The sequence below is a fragment of the Benincasa hispida genome, chromosome 6 (assembly GCF_027475165.1).
Source record: "Benincasa hispida cultivar pf3 chromosome 6, pf3_genome.v1.1, whole genome shotgun sequence".
Taxonomy (NCBI): Eukaryota; Viridiplantae; Streptophyta; class Magnoliopsida; order Cucurbitales; family Cucurbitaceae; genus Benincasa; species Benincasa hispida.
The window spans coordinates 34272793-34289859 of NC_143483.1; the positions used below are offsets into that span (position 1 = coordinate 34272793).

The window sequence follows — 17067 nt, forward strand, 5'->3', positions numbered from 1 at the left end:
GTTAAAAACACATTAAAAATGTAACAACGCGTATTCTTAACTAACACGAGCATGATTTAATTGAACAAAATATATATCATTATTGACTGAAAAAAAAATCAAAAGTTTGAATCCTCAACCAACACGTAAACTAACTCAACCTCTCTTATTTTTTTATAACCCTTATATCCAAAAGAGGTAAATTTGGTGTAATTTTCATTGTATCCTCCACCCTACAACCCTACTTAAAAAGGGGAATTTTTGTTATTTCTCACTAAATTCCATAATTTATCAATTAAACAATTGGGACCCCACTGAAGAAAAAAGTACACAAAATGGGGTCATAACCCATCACTATCCGTTCTTTCAAGCAACTTTTTAACATTTAATTATAATTAATTAACTCTATTGAGATGGTGCATGAATCTGAATATTATAAATTAAATTAAAATAAAATAAACATTTATTTCCAAAAAGAATATGAATAAAAAAAATGTGGAGGGAGAGAGAGGGGGAAATGGGGTTAGCGTTAAAGGACGTGGATAAAAGGAAGTGGAGTGTAAGAGAGATGGAACCGACGTTGACTTAAATGTTTTCCTTCTCAATTTCTTCACTTTCCGTTTGCTTGTCTCAGAACTCTCAAAACCCCACCACACCCAGGAAAAAAAAAAAATAAAGTTAGAGAGAGAAAGGTGAAATTGAATTGAAAATACCCAGAAACATTGCATTTAGACTCTAAACACCTTTCTGGGTCTCCGAAATTTGGGAGAAAAATGGTGGAACAAACACCCTTTGTGGGGTTAAACGTGAAGAACGATTGAAGTTGCCGTTTGGTGGTTTTCTCTTCTCTTTTTGTTGTTTGTCTCAAATGAGCAAAAGAACCCAGGTAATTGGTTGATTGATAATTCTCTTTTTGAGTTTTGGTGTTGTTTTTGGGGGGTGGGGGTTGATTTTTGGAGTGTTTTGAGTTTGAATCGTTTGTTTGATGAAATGGGTGCTGCGAAATGTGTTTTTTAGAACGGGATTGTGTGTTTTTTAACTGATCTTGAGCTGGGGTGGTTGTTATTTCATCTGGGTTTTGGTGCTTTAGATTTTGAAGTCGGTCGAATGGTTGAGTATGTTGTTGAGTTATTCTAGGTCGAGATTTTCTTGACGTGGAATGAGTTTTTATTACTAATATGTTTTGTTCTCATGGTGGATCTGGTGTCTGTCATGGTTATGAAATTGTGATATCAACTATGAACAAGAACCCAGAATTTTGTCTACAAAGATTTATGCAAACATAAAATGGGTCTTGTTGGTTGGTTTTGAAGATAAACATTAGCGTAGAGAAGAAGCAGAGTGTCCCTGTTCGATGTATTATCTGCTTCTTATGTTCTTTAGGGGTGGGTTGGTGTTGGCTGATATTTCATTGGGAATGTTTTCTTCTAACAAGCACAGACACGAAGGCGTTGCCCAAGTTGGAGTTGCTATATGAACATGTATCTCTGACTTGGTGTATTCATTGGTATAAATCTGTTTTTGTTTTCATGAACCAGATAAACAGGTAAATCATAGGCCAGCGAGGTGTGGTCGCCATGGAGACTTGTTATTGCATTGAGCCACAATGGCCTGCTGATGAGCTGTTGATGAAGTATCAGTATATCTCTGATTTCTTCATTGCGCTCGCATACTTCTCAATCCCGTTGGAGCTCATTTACTTCGTAAAGAAATCTGCAGTGTTTCCTTACAGATGGGTTCTTGTTCAGTTTGGTGCTTTCATTGTTCTTTGTGGGGCAACACATCTTATTAACTTATGGACCTTCACCATGCATTCAAGAACGGTAGCAGTAGTAATGACCACTGCAAAGGTTTTAACTGCTGTGGTATCATGTGCAACTGCCCTTATGCTTGTACATATTATACCAGATTTATTGAGTGTTAAAACTAGAGAGTTGTTTTTGAAAAACAAGGCTGCTGAATTGGATAGGGAAATGGGACTCATTCGTACCCAAGAAGAAACTGGTCGACACGTAAGGATGCTTACTCATGAAATTAGGAGTACTCTTGATAGACATACGATACTAAAAACCACTCTTGTTGAGCTGGGAAGAACTTTGGCTTTGGAAGAGTGTGCACTTTGGATGCCAACTCGTACTGGATTAGAACTTCAACTATCCTATACTCTTCATCAGCAGAATCCAGTGGGATATACTGTCCCCATCAATCTCCCGGTGATCAGTCAAGTTTTTAGTAGTAACCGTGCAGTAAAAATATCCCCAAATTGCCCAGTGGCGAGGCTACGACCTCTTGCTGGGAGATACGTGCCTGGAGAGGTTGTTGCTGTTCGTGTCCCTCTATTGCATCTTTCTAATTTTCAAATAAATGATTGGCCAGAGCTTTCAACTAAGCGATATGCGCTTATGGTTTTGATGCTTCCATCAGATAGTGCTAGACAATGGCGCGTTCATGAGTTGGAGCTGGTTGAAGTTGTTGCTGATCAGGTATTCATTCACTTGTTGGCGGCATTTCTTTAATAAAACTCCTCTGTGTAATCTGATAAGAAGTTAAATGCAACATGTTTGTCTAGAATTTCCATCTATTACCGCTTCTCATCCAAGTTGTAGATAATCTGAACTTTTTTATCTTATAAATATCAACACTATACTATTATTCCACGGTTGATTTTAAACTATAATTCAGAACAGTTAAAGCAGTTGCTTTAACTTTGCTGCAGCGTGGAGCTGAATCTTGGCATGTTAGACAGGTGGACAGGCCTTATGAATTTATTGCATGGTGATCTCTTCTAGTTGTTGCCTGGGCCAGGGTTTTGCTCCTGTAGTATACCATTTCAATAAATGCATAAAACCAAAAGTTGCATCGTTTGAGACATACTGAATTTGGATAGTGGATCCTTGCATGTTCAACTGGTGGACCACCCCAAGAAATGATTAAAACAAAAATTACATTTTCTTCTTATAGCAAACAACAAAAATGTACTTTTGTTTTATCCAGTTCTTGAGGTAGTACGAGCAAGACCAGTTAGTAACCCATGTAACCTCAAGAAAAGAATTAAACTAAAATTACATATCATCTTCTGTCTTGGTATTCTAGAGTAGTTACTTAGTTATGTAGATTAGAAAATCATATCTATATTACTTGGTACATTATTAAATTAAGTAAAAACATGGTAATTGTGAGAGTGAAGTTTGTTTATTTGAAGAACATATTTGATTTTTGGTGGCCTGATAAATCTTTTCTGATCATTAATCAATGTATGTACATTTCAAATCAGGTAGCAGTTGCTCTTTCTCATGCTGCAATCTTAGAAGAGTCAATGAGGGCAAGAGATCTCTTAATGGAGCAGAATGTTGCCCTTGATCTAGCCAGGAGAGAAGCAGAAACGGCAATACGTGCCCGGAATGATTTCTTGGCTGTCATGAACCATGAGATGAGAACTCCGATGCATGCGATTATTGCCCTCTCTTCATTATTACAAGAGACTGAACTTACACCAGAGCAACGCCTGATGGTTGAAACAATATTAAAAAGCAGTAACCTTTTAGCTACTTTGATAAATGATGTTCTGGATCTTTCAAGGCTTGAAGACGGTAGTCTACAACTGGACATTGGGACTTTTAATCTCCACGCCGTTTTCAAAGAGGTCTGACAATCAATTTTATATAATTAACTTCGTTTCAAACAACTACTACCTATCTGATAATGTAAAATCAACCCTGATTGTTGCAGGTGCTTAACTTGATCAAGCCTGTGGCACTAGTCAAAAAGTTGTCATTGACCTTACATTTGGGTTCTGATTTGCCAATATTGGCCATTGGTGATGAGAAACGTCTCATGCAAGCTATTCTTAATGTTGTGGGTAATGCTGTGAAATTTTCAAAAGAAGGTAGTATATCAATCTCAGCCATTGTTGCAAAATCCGAAACCTTCAGAGAAATTCGAATTCCAGATTTTCACCCTGTGCCAAGTGATAGTCACTTTTATTTACGTGTACAGGTTTGTTTACTTCACATTTAGAATTGAACGATTTTTCATTTGTGAAGATAAGTCTTCTAATATTAATATCAATATGTGGAAAAGATGTTACAAACTTTTTCTTCATATATAGGTAAAAGATACTGGATCCGGAATTAGCCCTCAAGATATTCCAAAGTTGTTCACGAAATTTGCACAAACTACAGTAGGACCAAGAAACTCTGGTGGCAGTGGACTTGGACTTGCAATTTGTAAAAGGTACAATGTTTATAGCTGGTTTTTCTCTTATTGGTCTCAAATTATCCCTTATTGATTACAAGCCTTGTTTCCCACACACCAATGAAGATATGGTCCTCATATAGCTTTCCTTATGTGCTATGTGATCAGGTTTGTGAATCTTATGGAAGGACATATATGGCTTGAAAGTGAAGGTCTTGGAAAGGGATGTACAGCCACTTTCATTGTAAAACTTGGAATTGCTGATCAATCAAATGAATCAAAGCTTCCCTTTACATCAAAAATTCATGAAAACAACACTCATACAAGTTTTCCTGGACTCAAAGTCCTCGTTATGGACGATAATGGGTTAGTAACATTTTACCTATTTTTCTTTCAAAATTTGAAGTTGTTACTTCTTTATTCATGTGTAAATGTAATTTCTAACATGATTGTTCATAATGATTTCTTCCTTTTGAATGAGAAGAAGTAGATTATTCGAGAAGGAAATTAATCAAAATGTGGAAAATTGCACATTCTTTGTGAGATGCCTTTGTGGTGAAAAGCTGCTCTAATTTGATTGGAATAAACTGTTTTTTTATTGTTATACACGGCAGTGACACAAGATCAAATTCTCTTATCTGTAGAAACATTTAAACTCTTCAGTCACAATTGTGTCCCTATCCTGAAGATTTGACATTCTTGTAAAGGAACTTTGAGCACAATCATGTGGCTTTAGGTCCAAAGCGTCTTGAGTCAACTACTTAGGGTAGCAAGTCCTCATGAATTTCAGAGTCACCAAATTCTGTAGTTTGTAGGATTCGGTGGCATTTTTTTTATTATCTTGCAATCGTTTTTGCTGTGGTAAAAACGCAGGAGAATGTTGAAGTAAGCTGGTAAGATAATGAGAAGTCTTTTTAGAGAAGACAAAAACAAAAATCTAAACACGAAGAAATATAATAAATTTCCTGTGGAAGTATGCATAAGGCAAAAGTAATACCACAACAAGGCTATGCCTTCTGTTGATAAATGCACCTGACCCTTCACCAAATGGTCAACAGAGAGTGTCTAGATTTTGATTTTGACTTTTTTTTTAAAGTACAATAATTATCCAAATGGAAATTTGAACCTCCAACCTCAGAGGAAAGAATCGATACCTTGACCGTAAAGCTAGACACTGTTGTCTAAATTTAGTAGTTTTTGTAGGGAAGAAAAGAGAGAGTATTTAGGTTGGTAACAATATTTTCTTTGTTCTTTTGTTCTTGACAAGTTGCCTTTTCCTTCAACTTTCTCCCCTCACCTTTCAATTCCTTCCCCCCCATCCTCTGAGTGTCTTTTTCTGGTTCGGGTGTACTAGACCACATACTCCAGGCGCTCCCAATTGATAATCAGTGCATGAATTTATGTCAAAGAAACATTCTTTTGTCTAATCCTAGAGAAGGCGAATAAGATAGAATGAGTTGGGGCAAATAAGCTTTCACAATAGTTTCTATAAAATCATCCTAGCTGATGTTCATGAAGATAGAATGAAAGTTTCGTCCTTGGTACCATCTCCAAAGATCAATTTGCTTCCATCTAGCTACAAATTAATCTCAAATTCCATTTTTGCAGCCAACATAGTGGTATATGATCCTAAAAAGCTTGGATAAGTTGAGTCGTGGATGGCTACTGGAATTCAACCTAGATTGAGCTTATGACTTTTTTGGAAACATTCTTCTTGTTTGTATTCTATTAATAATCTAGGTTTCTGGTACGTCATTGTTTGACACAAATATTGATCCAAGCCGTTCACCGACTTGTTTAATTTATGTTTCTGAGATTTACACTTTTCGAATTTGAAGACATGCTAAATTTGTTGGAATTGCCTTCCAAGTTCTAATGATCATTCTGCATTTCCTTTCACAGAGTTAGTCGGTCGGTAACGAAAGGACTTCTTGTACATCTTGGTTGTGAGGTAACAACAGCAGGCTCAATTGAGGAGTTCTTAAGAGTCGTCTCCCAGGAACACAAGGTAGTTTTCATGGATATCTGCACTCCTGGTGTTGATGGTTATGAACTAGCTATACGCATTCGTGAAAAATTTACGAAATGCCATGAAAGACCATTCATGGTAGTACTCACTGGGAACTCAGACAAAGTAACAAAGGAGAGCTGCCTCAGAGCTGGCATGGATGGGCTAATACTAAAACCAGTTTCGATTGATAAAATGAGGAGTGTGTTATCGGAACTTATAGAGCGTCGGGTTCTATTCGAAACGTCTTGAAGGAGCAGAGGATAGAGAAAGATATCTAACAGGCAGTTGTGTGTACATACAAGGCATTGTGGTGATGATCCTGAGAGAGTAATTAGGGGACATAGCCCAATTCCAGGTTTCTAACAAACCTGATTCGCCACTTGTACTAGATATACCCAAAAGGAATAGGAGAAGAGATGTGTGTAAAAACATTTTGAAGAGTTCCTTGAAACAAGTTAGATGTCATCCTGTTACTTTGCTATTTTTTTTCTTTTTAATAGAGAATGTTCTATATTTTCTTGACTTCATCTCTCTCTCTCTCTCTCTCTTTCTCTCATTCTTTCATTTTGCTTTTTATATACGTTAACATGGAAACAACAGAGAATATTTTACAATTTCCAGTTTCCAGTTTCAAGTTTCAAATTAAGAAAAAAGTATGAAATTCTCTCTTTTTCACAAGAGATCAATGTTCATCATTGAAAAATGAGAACTAGATGGCATTTTGGGTGGGTTTTTCTAGACATGAGATGAAAGGATTTTTCTGTGCATGTAATAATATAATTTAAATCAGTTTAGTTATTTGGAATTTTTGTTTATTTTTTTTTAATATGCGTGATATCCGTAGCTGATGTGTATTTTGATTAATTTTATTGGTTAAATTGTTTGATCTTCTAAGATAAGAAAATCTGTAAGATGTTAAATGAACAATGGTAAGAAGTAGCACATTTAAGTTTTCACCTTCCAAAACTATCATGCTTTTTGAAAATTCGTAAAAATATATATATATATTTTTTATCAATCTCAGGTGGGATCGACCATCAAGAATTAATTAAAAAATCATTATTTTGCTTATGCAGGTAATCTTCTCAAGATATTGTATTAAATTGTTGCATAATTTTTCAAATCTTTAGATTAATTTATGTTTTCATAATTATATAAATTTCTAAAATTTCAAATGGGTATTCCAATTATCAAATTAAAATTTTCAAATTGATTCAATATTTTTAAATTTTGGAGAAGATCAAATTTTGTGAAAAATTGGGCAAGATTTAGGACATATATAGAATTTCGGCCTGCTTGACATTTCACCAAGAAAGTTCAAATATATAAATTTTGGTGTTAATTATGTCCGAGATGTCATTGAGAAAACTCAAATATATAGAATCCGGCCGAGTGTTATTTTACTCAAGATTAATATTGAGATGTACATGATCTTGATGTATAATCTGAGTACTGAGAAAGCCCCAAATAATCAAGAAGTTGGAAAATGTTATTTTCTAATTGAAATCTCATAGTCGATCTCGTCCAAAATGGATTGAGAAAAACTATTTTTACGAATTTTAAAAAAAGATGCTAGTTTTGTAAGATAAAAACTTAAACGTGCTATTTTTGATAATTTTCCATATTAAATCTTTGATAGGTAGCCACCATGGATTGAACCTATTCTTTTGTTTGAGCTCTATCTAAACACAAAATCTAATTTAGCTCAACTATAAAATATTTAGTTTTTATTGAGTTTGTTCATGACAATCTTTTTCTAAATCATAAAATGATTGCACGTGGTTCGAATTAGATCCTAATTAAGGCCACATTTTCTGCATGACATAATTGGTTTTCTACGAGATGAAGTTTACTTCTTTCAATATGGAAAATAAAATAGGCAAAATTGTATATATTTAAAAATAATTTCTGAATTTTGTCAATTATTTTTAAAATACTCGTTTTTTTTAAAAAAAAAAAAATTGAAGTATTGCCCTCAAATGTTTCAAAACAACTATTGGAATAAAAATTTATTAGAATTTTCTACATAAATTAAGAGTTATAACAATATATCGGTGACTAGAAACAAAAGTTGGGACTATCAAACCAGTTTCAGATCGCTTCTATGTCTATCTTAATTTTCATTCAACATTCTAATGAGTTTATTCTCCTATAATAGTTTGAAACATGGCAATATTGTAACTTTTGAAAGAATATAGATATTTTTTTAAACAATTAGTAAAAATCAAGTATTTTTAGTCATTTAGAATCCGTTTAAAATTGATTTTAGAATGCATAAAAGTGATTTTGAAGCAATTCTAACCATTTTAAAGTGTTTGATAAAATTGATTATATATTAATTTTCATAGAACCACTTAACAAAATTAGGTATTTAGTAGCTTTCTAGAATAGATTTCCTAAAATTATGTAGCATCCATTAACCAACTTTAAAACTCTATTTTATCCTCCTAAAAATATACCTCCACTAACAAACTTTGGTTGTATGCTTGTAATCTTCAACTTTGTTACTTTATAAATTAGTGCTCTTTTATTATTATTTTTTTAGTATTTTCTAATGTTAAATTAATTTTGTATCAATAAATGAGATTTTTAGAGTGTAGACAAAATAAAAAAAATATATATATATAAATGTAAGAGGTCTATATAAATATTGCACAACTATATAAGAAAATGATAAAAGTGATCCACATGTGGAGAGAAATTGGAATGTTCATAATTATTATGTCAATAAAAAATAGAGAAATACTTCAAAAATTTTCACATTCATAATTAAGAGATTATGTTGTTACAAATTTGATGACAAGAAGATTTATCTAATGAACTTTTATTTTTTTATTTTAATTGAAAAATATTTGGTTGGATATTATATAGTATAATAATGGCTTCTCTTAATATTTTATTGGATTGTTTTCAAATATAACAAAATGAACCAAAATAATTTATATGATACAACAAAATTACCACGGTAGATCGTGATAGATGACAATCTTTGTCATGATAGACATATATAGTAGTCTATCGTGGTCTATCGAAGAAGACTGTGATATTTTACTATATTTGTTAATATTTTCAACAATTTTGTCATTTAAAATCATTTTTCTATTTTATTGTACAAAATAAATATTTATTAAAATATTGTAAAAGTGTTTAAAATAATAATGTCTACTTTGTCATTACAATCAAGCAACAAGTTAGTATTTATTTACCAAACATTGTAAAATACTTTTTCATTTTCAAAATTGAAATTTACCAAACACTAATTTACTTAATTTTAAAGCTGATTATTCTTAAAACAAAGCTAACGAAAATTATTTTAAAAGCTATATCAACTCAAACAAAGCCTTTAGTCATAAAATTATGATTCTTGGACGCTAATTAGTGGCCTATATACTGAAACTTGATTCTTTCGAGTCATATTTTTTTGTAAATGAATAACACATGTTTATGTCAATATAAGTATAGGACATACTCGAGACTAGAAATTTGATTCCTTCATCATATTGTCAAAAGAATAAAAAAAAAAAAAAAAGTATTGGTCATGTTGCATTAGATTTCTATTTCTATGATTATTGAGTATTGGAGGTTTACTACTTATTTTAATATCAACAACACTATTTTTTTCTCATCTTGTTTCTTTTCTTCAATAATAAACACAATTGATTCAAGATCAAATGCCCTAAGATCATACGTAATAAAAATCAACATAAATTGTGAGACTCCTTTGCAAAAAGAAAGGAAGAAAAAAAAAAATACCTAACTACAAAAATGAAATCATTACCAGCTAAAATGAAAGAAGTGTTTTCTAAACAAAATTCAATTTCCAAACTATATTTAAGTGCTTTTTCTTTAGGAAAATTGTAATGAGTGTACTATATTTAGGGATAATGATTAAGTGTATAACAATATTTTTTAAAATTTATAAATATAGCAAAATCTATTAGTGAGAGCCTTTATCGCGGATAGACGTCTATCATCACTAACGATATGGTCTATCATTGATAGACTCTGAGAGCTAGTTTTAAATTTTTCTATATCTACAAATTCTTTTGTATTGTATTGTATCTGTTAATATTTTGGATTTGATTGTTATATTTGCAACTACTGTTTGTTTGTTTGTTTGTTTTTTTTTTTTTAGATATTTGGTTCATCAACTTGAGTTGAGTTGATGAAAATAATCGAATTTGACCTACCAACTTAAAAAATAAGTATTAAATATCTGTGCTCTACCAACTTTAATAGCGTTTCACTATTGAAGTCTGCACATTTATCGAAGAACTTTGTATTCTCCTCGTTTTCTCTCATTCCTCTAATGTTTTTAAAGATTCCACCAGTCAACACCACTGACAACTAACTCTAGCAACAAATATCATTGGTGACTACTGTTGCCTCACTTTACTGACAATCATCGTCTGCAAAATGTTTCAACAACCATCTTCAACGACAACTTTAGCGACGACCACATATGCCGACTACCTCTAAGAATCAACTCCGATGACCACTTTCTATGCCCAATTCTTTGTGATTACCACTATAGCAGTCAACTCCTTCAATCTTCTCCAACGACTAGATCTAATGATCAACTCAAAAACAAAGAATTTTTTTTTTTTGGTTGGGTGTAAATATTTTTAAATATAAAATTTAAATTATTAGTTAATATTGTTAAATAGTATTTTGACATCCATATAAATATTTTTAACATATAGCAAACACAAACTTGTGTTTAAAAGCACTTTTAAGAAAATATAATAAAACTAGTGGATGTTTTTATTTCAAACATTTGTTTATATAAATAAAAAGTTTAGCAAACGACTTTTTGAAAAAAAAAAAAAAAACATTTTTTAGGCATTTCCAACTTATCCTAATTCAAGTCTTTTTTATGTTAAAAGAACATCAAAGGACAAATATTTGGACATAATGTTATTGAAATTTTCCATGTCATGTTTATAAATAGTTACAATATACAAATACTCTAAAAACATTTGGCAAACATTTTTTTTTTCATATTACACTCCCGAATTGTAATTTTGTCGTTGGAATGAAATAAGAGTATTTTGTCTACTTTGTGAACAATAGTTACTAGTAGAAAATTGTAAAAGAGCAATGATTAGGACACCATAAGCTGTATCTAATTTCATGCATCCCTTTCTTTTACACAGAAAAATTAAAAACAATTCAGATTTTTTGAAAAAAATTGCCACATGACAAATTTATTTTGAGCAATTATCTAAGCTGCACAAACACACAAGTAACACACAAGTATTTTTTTTATTGTAAAATATATGTGAAAATTTTAAGTTGACATCTCAATTGAGAGTTGAACAAAGGTCATGTTTACACCAAGGGAAAAAGTAATAAATGAATGGTAATTTGAAAAGTGAGCCCTATGAATTAGGTCTATTGTTTTTTACCCTGTTTTTTCTACTTGTATGGACACGAGGGCACACTTTAATAAAAAAAAATGCAAATTAACTAATAAGCAGAGCGCAATCAATGAGTTTGCATTTCAAAATTATGTTATCCTTATCACTAGTGTACTATTACAGTATGAGAAATATGAATTTGTCACGGGATGAAAAGTAATTCAATTACATTTGTGATTGTAACTCATTAATTGGTCTCTATCGATATAATTCCATTACCATTACACAAACTTTAATTAAGTAAAAGAGTCCAAAAAGTTAACCAACAAAATAGTTATTAAAAAATTAAATTAAATTTATGTTTAAAAAAAAAAACTGCAACAAATACTCTACACAGTAGACTTTCTAACTGAAGACCCACCCCCAACAAAACACAAACTTCTTTGACTAACTATTTATCTTTTGATAAAAGAATTCGTTAGGGTTTTGCTGGTTCGATCGCCGGTTGAATTTTCTCCTCTTCCTCAGCTGCAATATTTGGTATCGTCTTCTTCTACCCCTTCAATTTTATTCTGTGATCGATAAATCCTAGTTACAAGATAAAGAAGAACTTGTGTGGATTCCATTTCCATTTGGATTCCATTTCCATTTGCAAGATATTTTTGTTTTGGTGGTACCATATTCAAAGCAAAATGGCCCCACCATCATAAACCCTATTCCCATTTCGTATCTCGCATGCGCCTTCTATCGTCTCTTCTATCCTCATCGACTCCTCTTGCTCACCATTTCATTTCTCATCTCAGAATCACCATTTCCTTTCAATCCCACAATTTCCCACGTCTGTTTTCAATGGATTCTTCCGAGGCATCACTCAGAAATGCCCTTTCTCAAAAGCTTTCGGCTGTTGAAACTCAAGGCAATGCTGTTCGAGCCCTTAAGGCTGCTGGTGCTGCCAAGGCCGAGATTGATGCTGCTATTGACGCTTTGAATGGCTTGAAGATTGAGAAGGCTTCGATTGAGAAGCAATTGCAGGCGGTTGTTAGTGGGGGTGGCGGCGCCGATGGTGCCTTGAACAGGGAGTCGTTCCGGCAAACTGTGAGTAATACTCTTGAGAGACGTTTGTTTTATATTCCGTCCTTCAAGATTTACCGTGGGGTTGCTGGATTGTACGATTATGGTCCTCCCGGTTGCGCAGTCAAGTCCAATGTTCTTGCCTTTTGGCGTCAGGTTTGCTAATTGAAATGGCTTTAACCTCTTTTTCATTCTGAAGTGGATTCATTATCTTTTACTATATACATGAAAATCTGTTCAATTCAGTTATGGTCAAGAAACTGGCTTAATTTTGTCTATTTTGTTGGATCATTTTTGTAGCATTTTGTTCTTGAGGAAAATATGTTGGAAGTTGACTGCCCTTGCGTTACACCAGAAGTAGTCCTGAAAGCGTCTGGTCATGTGGATAAGTTCACAGACCTTATGGTCAAGGATGAGAAAACGGGGACCTGCTACCGGGCAGATCACTTGCTTAAGGATTTTTGTAATGAAAAACTTCAGAAAGATCTTAGCATATCCTCTGAGAAGGCTGCGGAATTGAAGCATATTCTCGCTGTCTTGGATGATCTTTCTGCTGATCAGCTGGGTGCGAAAATTAAGGAATATGGTATTACGGCTCCAGATACTAAGAATCCACTATCTGATCCTTATCCATTCAACTTAATGTTTCAGACATCAATTGGCCCCTCAGGCTTGCTGCCTGGGTGAGTATTTGATCCAAATTTACTCTCCCTCATTTTTATCGACTTCATTTCCAAATCAGTACATTGCAACCATTTTCTTTTTAAGTTACAACTCTTTACTATTTGGTTTATCTTATTTTTATACAGAAGAGAAAATGGTTGACTTTTTCCTGTGACTTATGTGACTCTCGGTCAATGCGATCCATTATGTGATTAACTTAGATGCGTAAATATGTAAATGCTGCAGGTACATGCGCCCTGAAACAGCACAAGGCATATTTGTCAATTTCAAAGATTTGTATTATTACAATGGAAACAAACTACCCTTTGCTGCAGCACAGATTGGGCAGGCTTTTAGAAATGAGGTTATATTCTATTTCCTTGAATTGCAAGATGGTATAGATGAGACAGTAATATTACAAGAATTACCTGTATTTTACTATGTTTTACATTACCATGTCTCCAATTTAGTGATTCTTGCGACTGTTGCTCTCAAATGGTTCTTCTTGCTAGCCCTTGTCCAAGGTTTATCTATTTTGTACCCTTTGATGTGTAAGTTAAATTCCCAGTCCATCTGTTTCATTTCAGATATCTCCTCGACAAGGGCTGCTTAGAGTTCGTGAATTCACACTAGCAGAAATTGAGCACTTTGTTGATCCTGAAGACAAAGCTCATCCAAAGTTCGCCGATGTTGCTAATTTGGAGTTCTTGATGTTTCCAAGAGAGGAGCAAATGTCTGGTAAATCTGCTAGGAAAATTCCATTGGGTGAAGCAGTTTCTAAGGTTTGTGTATTGATTATCTCTACTACGTTCCCTTATTTCCTCCTTGTTTACTAGGTTGATATGTTATACTATGATGCAGGGAACTGTAAATAATGAAACTCTTGGCTACTTCATTGGGAGAGTATATCTTTTTCTAACTCGTCTTGGCATAGACAAAAACCGTTTGCGTTTCCGGCAGCACCTTGCAAATGAAATGGCTCATTATGCAGCTGACTGTTGGGATGCTGAGATTGAGTGTTCTTATGGTTGGATTGAATGTGTTGGTATTGCTGATAGATCTGCATATGATTTACATGCTCATACGGTATGAATTCAGCCCAAACCTTATCTTTACAAATAATTCTAATTCAAGGCAATGCCTTTAATTTTATGGCAGAAATTCCAGAAGTAATTTTGTTTCATCGAGCTCACTTTTACTGCCTTATAATTTGGTAGGATTTATAAGATAGAAGTGTTTTTAAGGGGAAATTTTGTATCCAACTTCAAGTGAGTGGAGTGGGCTATTATGTTCGGGGCTCCAATTATAATAGTTGAGGTTTCCAACTATTATAACCTATAATTAATTACAGTAATACTATTCCAAATCCTCTTTGTTACAATGTTTCGTATTTGATACGGTGTTTTATCATTTTCTACTCATCCTCACTACTCTTTGTTACAGTGTTCACTATTTCTCCCAAACACAGACTATTATAGTCCAGACTAAAATACTTTGCACTCCAAACATAGACTATTGTAACCTACAAACTATTATAACCCATTGACTATAATAACCAGCTTAGTGCTCCAAATGCCAATTAACAGTTGTACCATTAACATTGTCTTTGTATAGTTTCAAGTTGCATGTAGAACAGGCTCTCATGTTTTTTCCTTTACTTCTCCTTTTAATAGGAAAAAAGTGGTGTTCCTCTTGTAGCTCATGAGAAATTTGCAGAACCGAGAGAAGTCGAGGTATTGCTCTTTCTTGTTACATCTGAAGTTATTTGAGATTTGCAAGTATCTTGATGGCAAAAAAAAGAAAGGAAAAGAAAAAGTCTGTTTCAATGCTGTACTCATGAAATTAAACTACAGAAATTGGTCATTACTCCTGTTAAGAAAGAACTTGGCCTTGCCTTCAAGGGAAGTCAAAAGAACGTTGTTGAAGCTCTGGAGGTACATTATGGAACTTTATCTGCTGGGTTATTTATAGCGTCTGTGAATTTTTGAAAACCTGACTTTGTATTGCAATGTGTTTAGGCAATGAAGGAGAAAGAAGCCTTAGAGATGAAGGCAACTCTAGAATCCAATGGAGAGGTGGAGTTCTATGTCTGCACACTGGGGAAAAATGTCTTGATCAAGAAGAGTATGGTTGCAATTTCCAAGGAGAAAAAGAAGGAACATCAGAGGGTTTTCACACCATCGGTGATTGAGCCCTCTTTTGGTATTGGTCGGATTATCTATTGCCTCTTTGAACACTCTTACTACATGAGGCCAAGCAAAGCAGGGGACGAGCAGTTAAATGTATTTAGATTTCCTCCCCTTGTGGCACCTATCAAGTGCACAGTTTTCCCACTTGTTCAGAATCAACAGTACGAGCAGGTTGCTAAAGTTATTTCAAAGTCATTAACCGTTGCCGGTATTTCCCATAAAATTGACATCACAGGTAAGAACGAACTTTCAACTTTACTTTGTGTTGTTCTGATGTAAAATTGATTCAAGTTTTAAGAAGTTGACAATTGAATTGTAACATGGAGAGAAACTTGAGAACTTCATGCTAATGGAAATTTGGTCCAATTTTTTTTTTTTTTTTTGGGGGGGGGGGGTTAAAGCTTTTTTTTTGCTCGTTCGTAACTTCCCTTTTTGGTTTAAAATCACGATCTTCATCTCACTTTTGATTAAAAAATTCACCACACTTGCCTTTTTAAGTGATGCTCATTGTATGTTCTTTGTTAAAAAATGTCAATAGGTACATCAATAGGAAAACGATATGCAAGAACAGATGAGCTCGGTGTTCCTTTTGCAATCACTGTTGATTCAGCATCTTCGGTGACAATTAGAGAGAGGGATAGCAAAGACCAAATTCGTGTGAGCGTGGAAGAGGCAGCCTCGGTCGTGAAAGATGTTACAGATGGTCTGAGAACATGGGAAGATGTATGGTCTACATTCCCTCATCACGTCTCTGCATCTGCAGAAGATTGAATCAACCTTCAGCAGGTTCTCCTGTCTGAATTATTTTTGCCATACATTTGAAAGTAGACAACATTGGATACATTTTGCAGTTGATTTCAGGATCCTTCTCTTTATCTATAAAAGTAATTACTACTGATTATACTTGAAGATTCTTTTATCTTAAAAAAGAAGTAATTCTACACTATGATTAATTTAAAATCTAGCTGCTACCTGCCAGGCCATCCATGAGTAAAGCTTTAGCTAGATGTTTTTGCAAGTTACTATAATTGATGATGTAAAGCTTCCAATGTGAGAAATGTTGTGTGGTGGAATCAGATTGTTACTGGGTCATGTCATTCTTTAATGGTTGTTGAGGCTTCTGAACTTTTTGATCGGATGAAGGAGCGGAGTTCTGTATTGTGGATGGTTATGATATCTGGGTATGTTGTTGAGATTGGTGAATATGAAGAAGATTGGCGTGTGTTTTCTTTGATGTTGAGGAGTGGAGTGAGGCCTCATCAGTCCATATTTGTGGTTGCTTTCTCGACGGTTACTTGGATATTTTGGAGTTGCTTGAGAGTTTGAGAACAACGGCAGTAAAGACTGGTTATGAGAGAGATGTCCTTGTGATGACGGATGGAAGTTTAGGATTCGTTTGATAACGATTTCGTTTTTTGTTTCTTATTTTTCTAAGGAATAGACTTGTTTGATGATCGCTGTTGTTGTTTCTTGTTTCTAAATTTAAAGTATTTTTTTCTTAAAAAGGGGCCATATTTGAGAAACTAATTTCGTTTTTGTATTTTTCTTTATATTTATGTGGTATTTTTGGAAGAAATGGTGATTTTTGCTTTGATTGTGA

At 33.7% G+C, this 17067-nt stretch overlaps 2 protein-coding genes across 3 annotated transcripts; both read left to right on the forward strand.

Moving 5' to 3' along the window:
- Positions 1-440: 440 nt before the first annotated feature.
- On the forward strand, positions 441-6711 carry ETR1 (Signal transduction histidine kinase, hybrid-type, ethylene sensor). Its single transcript, XM_039033875.2, has 7 exons — positions 441-865; positions 1518-2462; positions 3254-3622; positions 3709-3975; positions 4088-4212; positions 4342-4539; positions 6076-6711. The coding sequence occupies exons 2-7, from the start codon at positions 1557-1559 to the stop codon at positions 6431-6433; spliced, it is 2223 nt and encodes a 740-aa protein (XP_038889803.1). The 5' UTR covers positions 441-865; positions 1518-1556; the 3' UTR covers positions 6434-6711.
- Positions 6712-11923: 5212 nt separating this feature from the next.
- On the forward strand, positions 11924-16376 carry LOC120079843 (glycine--tRNA ligase, mitochondrial 1). Of its 2 annotated transcripts, XM_090314786.1 has the most exons (10): positions 11931-12084; positions 12348-12771; positions 12916-13298; positions 13525-13642; positions 13866-14060; positions 14140-14364; positions 14952-15011; positions 15132-15212; positions 15297-15702; positions 16006-16376. In XM_090314786.1, exons 2-10 carry the CDS (start codon positions 12394-12396, stop codon positions 16236-16238), a joined length of 2079 nt encoding a protein of 692 aa, XP_090170912.1. In that variant the 5' UTR covers positions 11931-12084; positions 12348-12393; the 3' UTR covers positions 16239-16376. The 2 variants fall into 2 exon arrangements, with proteins under 2 accessions (XP_038890201.1, XP_090170912.1); XM_039034273.2 differs by having other exon boundaries at positions 11924-12771.
- The last annotated feature ends 691 nt before the right edge of the window (positions 16377-17067 follow it).

Coding starts and splice junctions, on each gene's coding strand:
- LOC120079843 (XM_039034273.2), top strand. CDS start 12,280: ATGCGCCTTCTATCGTCTCTTCTATCCTCATCGACTCCTCTTGCTCAC. Junction 13,643..13,865: donor GGCAGGCTTTTAGAAATGAG/GTTATATTCTAT, acceptor GTTTCATTTCAG/ATATCTCCTCGACAAGGGCT. Junction 14,365..14,951: donor ATGATTTACATGCTCATACG/GTATGAATTCAG, acceptor TCCTTTTAATAG/GAAAAAAGTGGTGTTCCTCT.
- ETR1 (XM_039033875.2), top strand. CDS start 1,557: ATGGAGACTTGTTATTGCATTGAGCCACAATGGCCTGCTGATGAGCTG. Junction 2,463..3,253: donor TTGAAGTTGTTGCTGATCAG/GTATTCATTCAC, acceptor ATTTCAAATCAG/GTAGCAGTTGCTCTTTCTCA. Junction 4,540..6,075: donor CTCGTTATGGACGATAATGG/GTTAGTAACATT, acceptor TTCCTTTCACAG/AGTTAGTCGGTCGGTAACGA.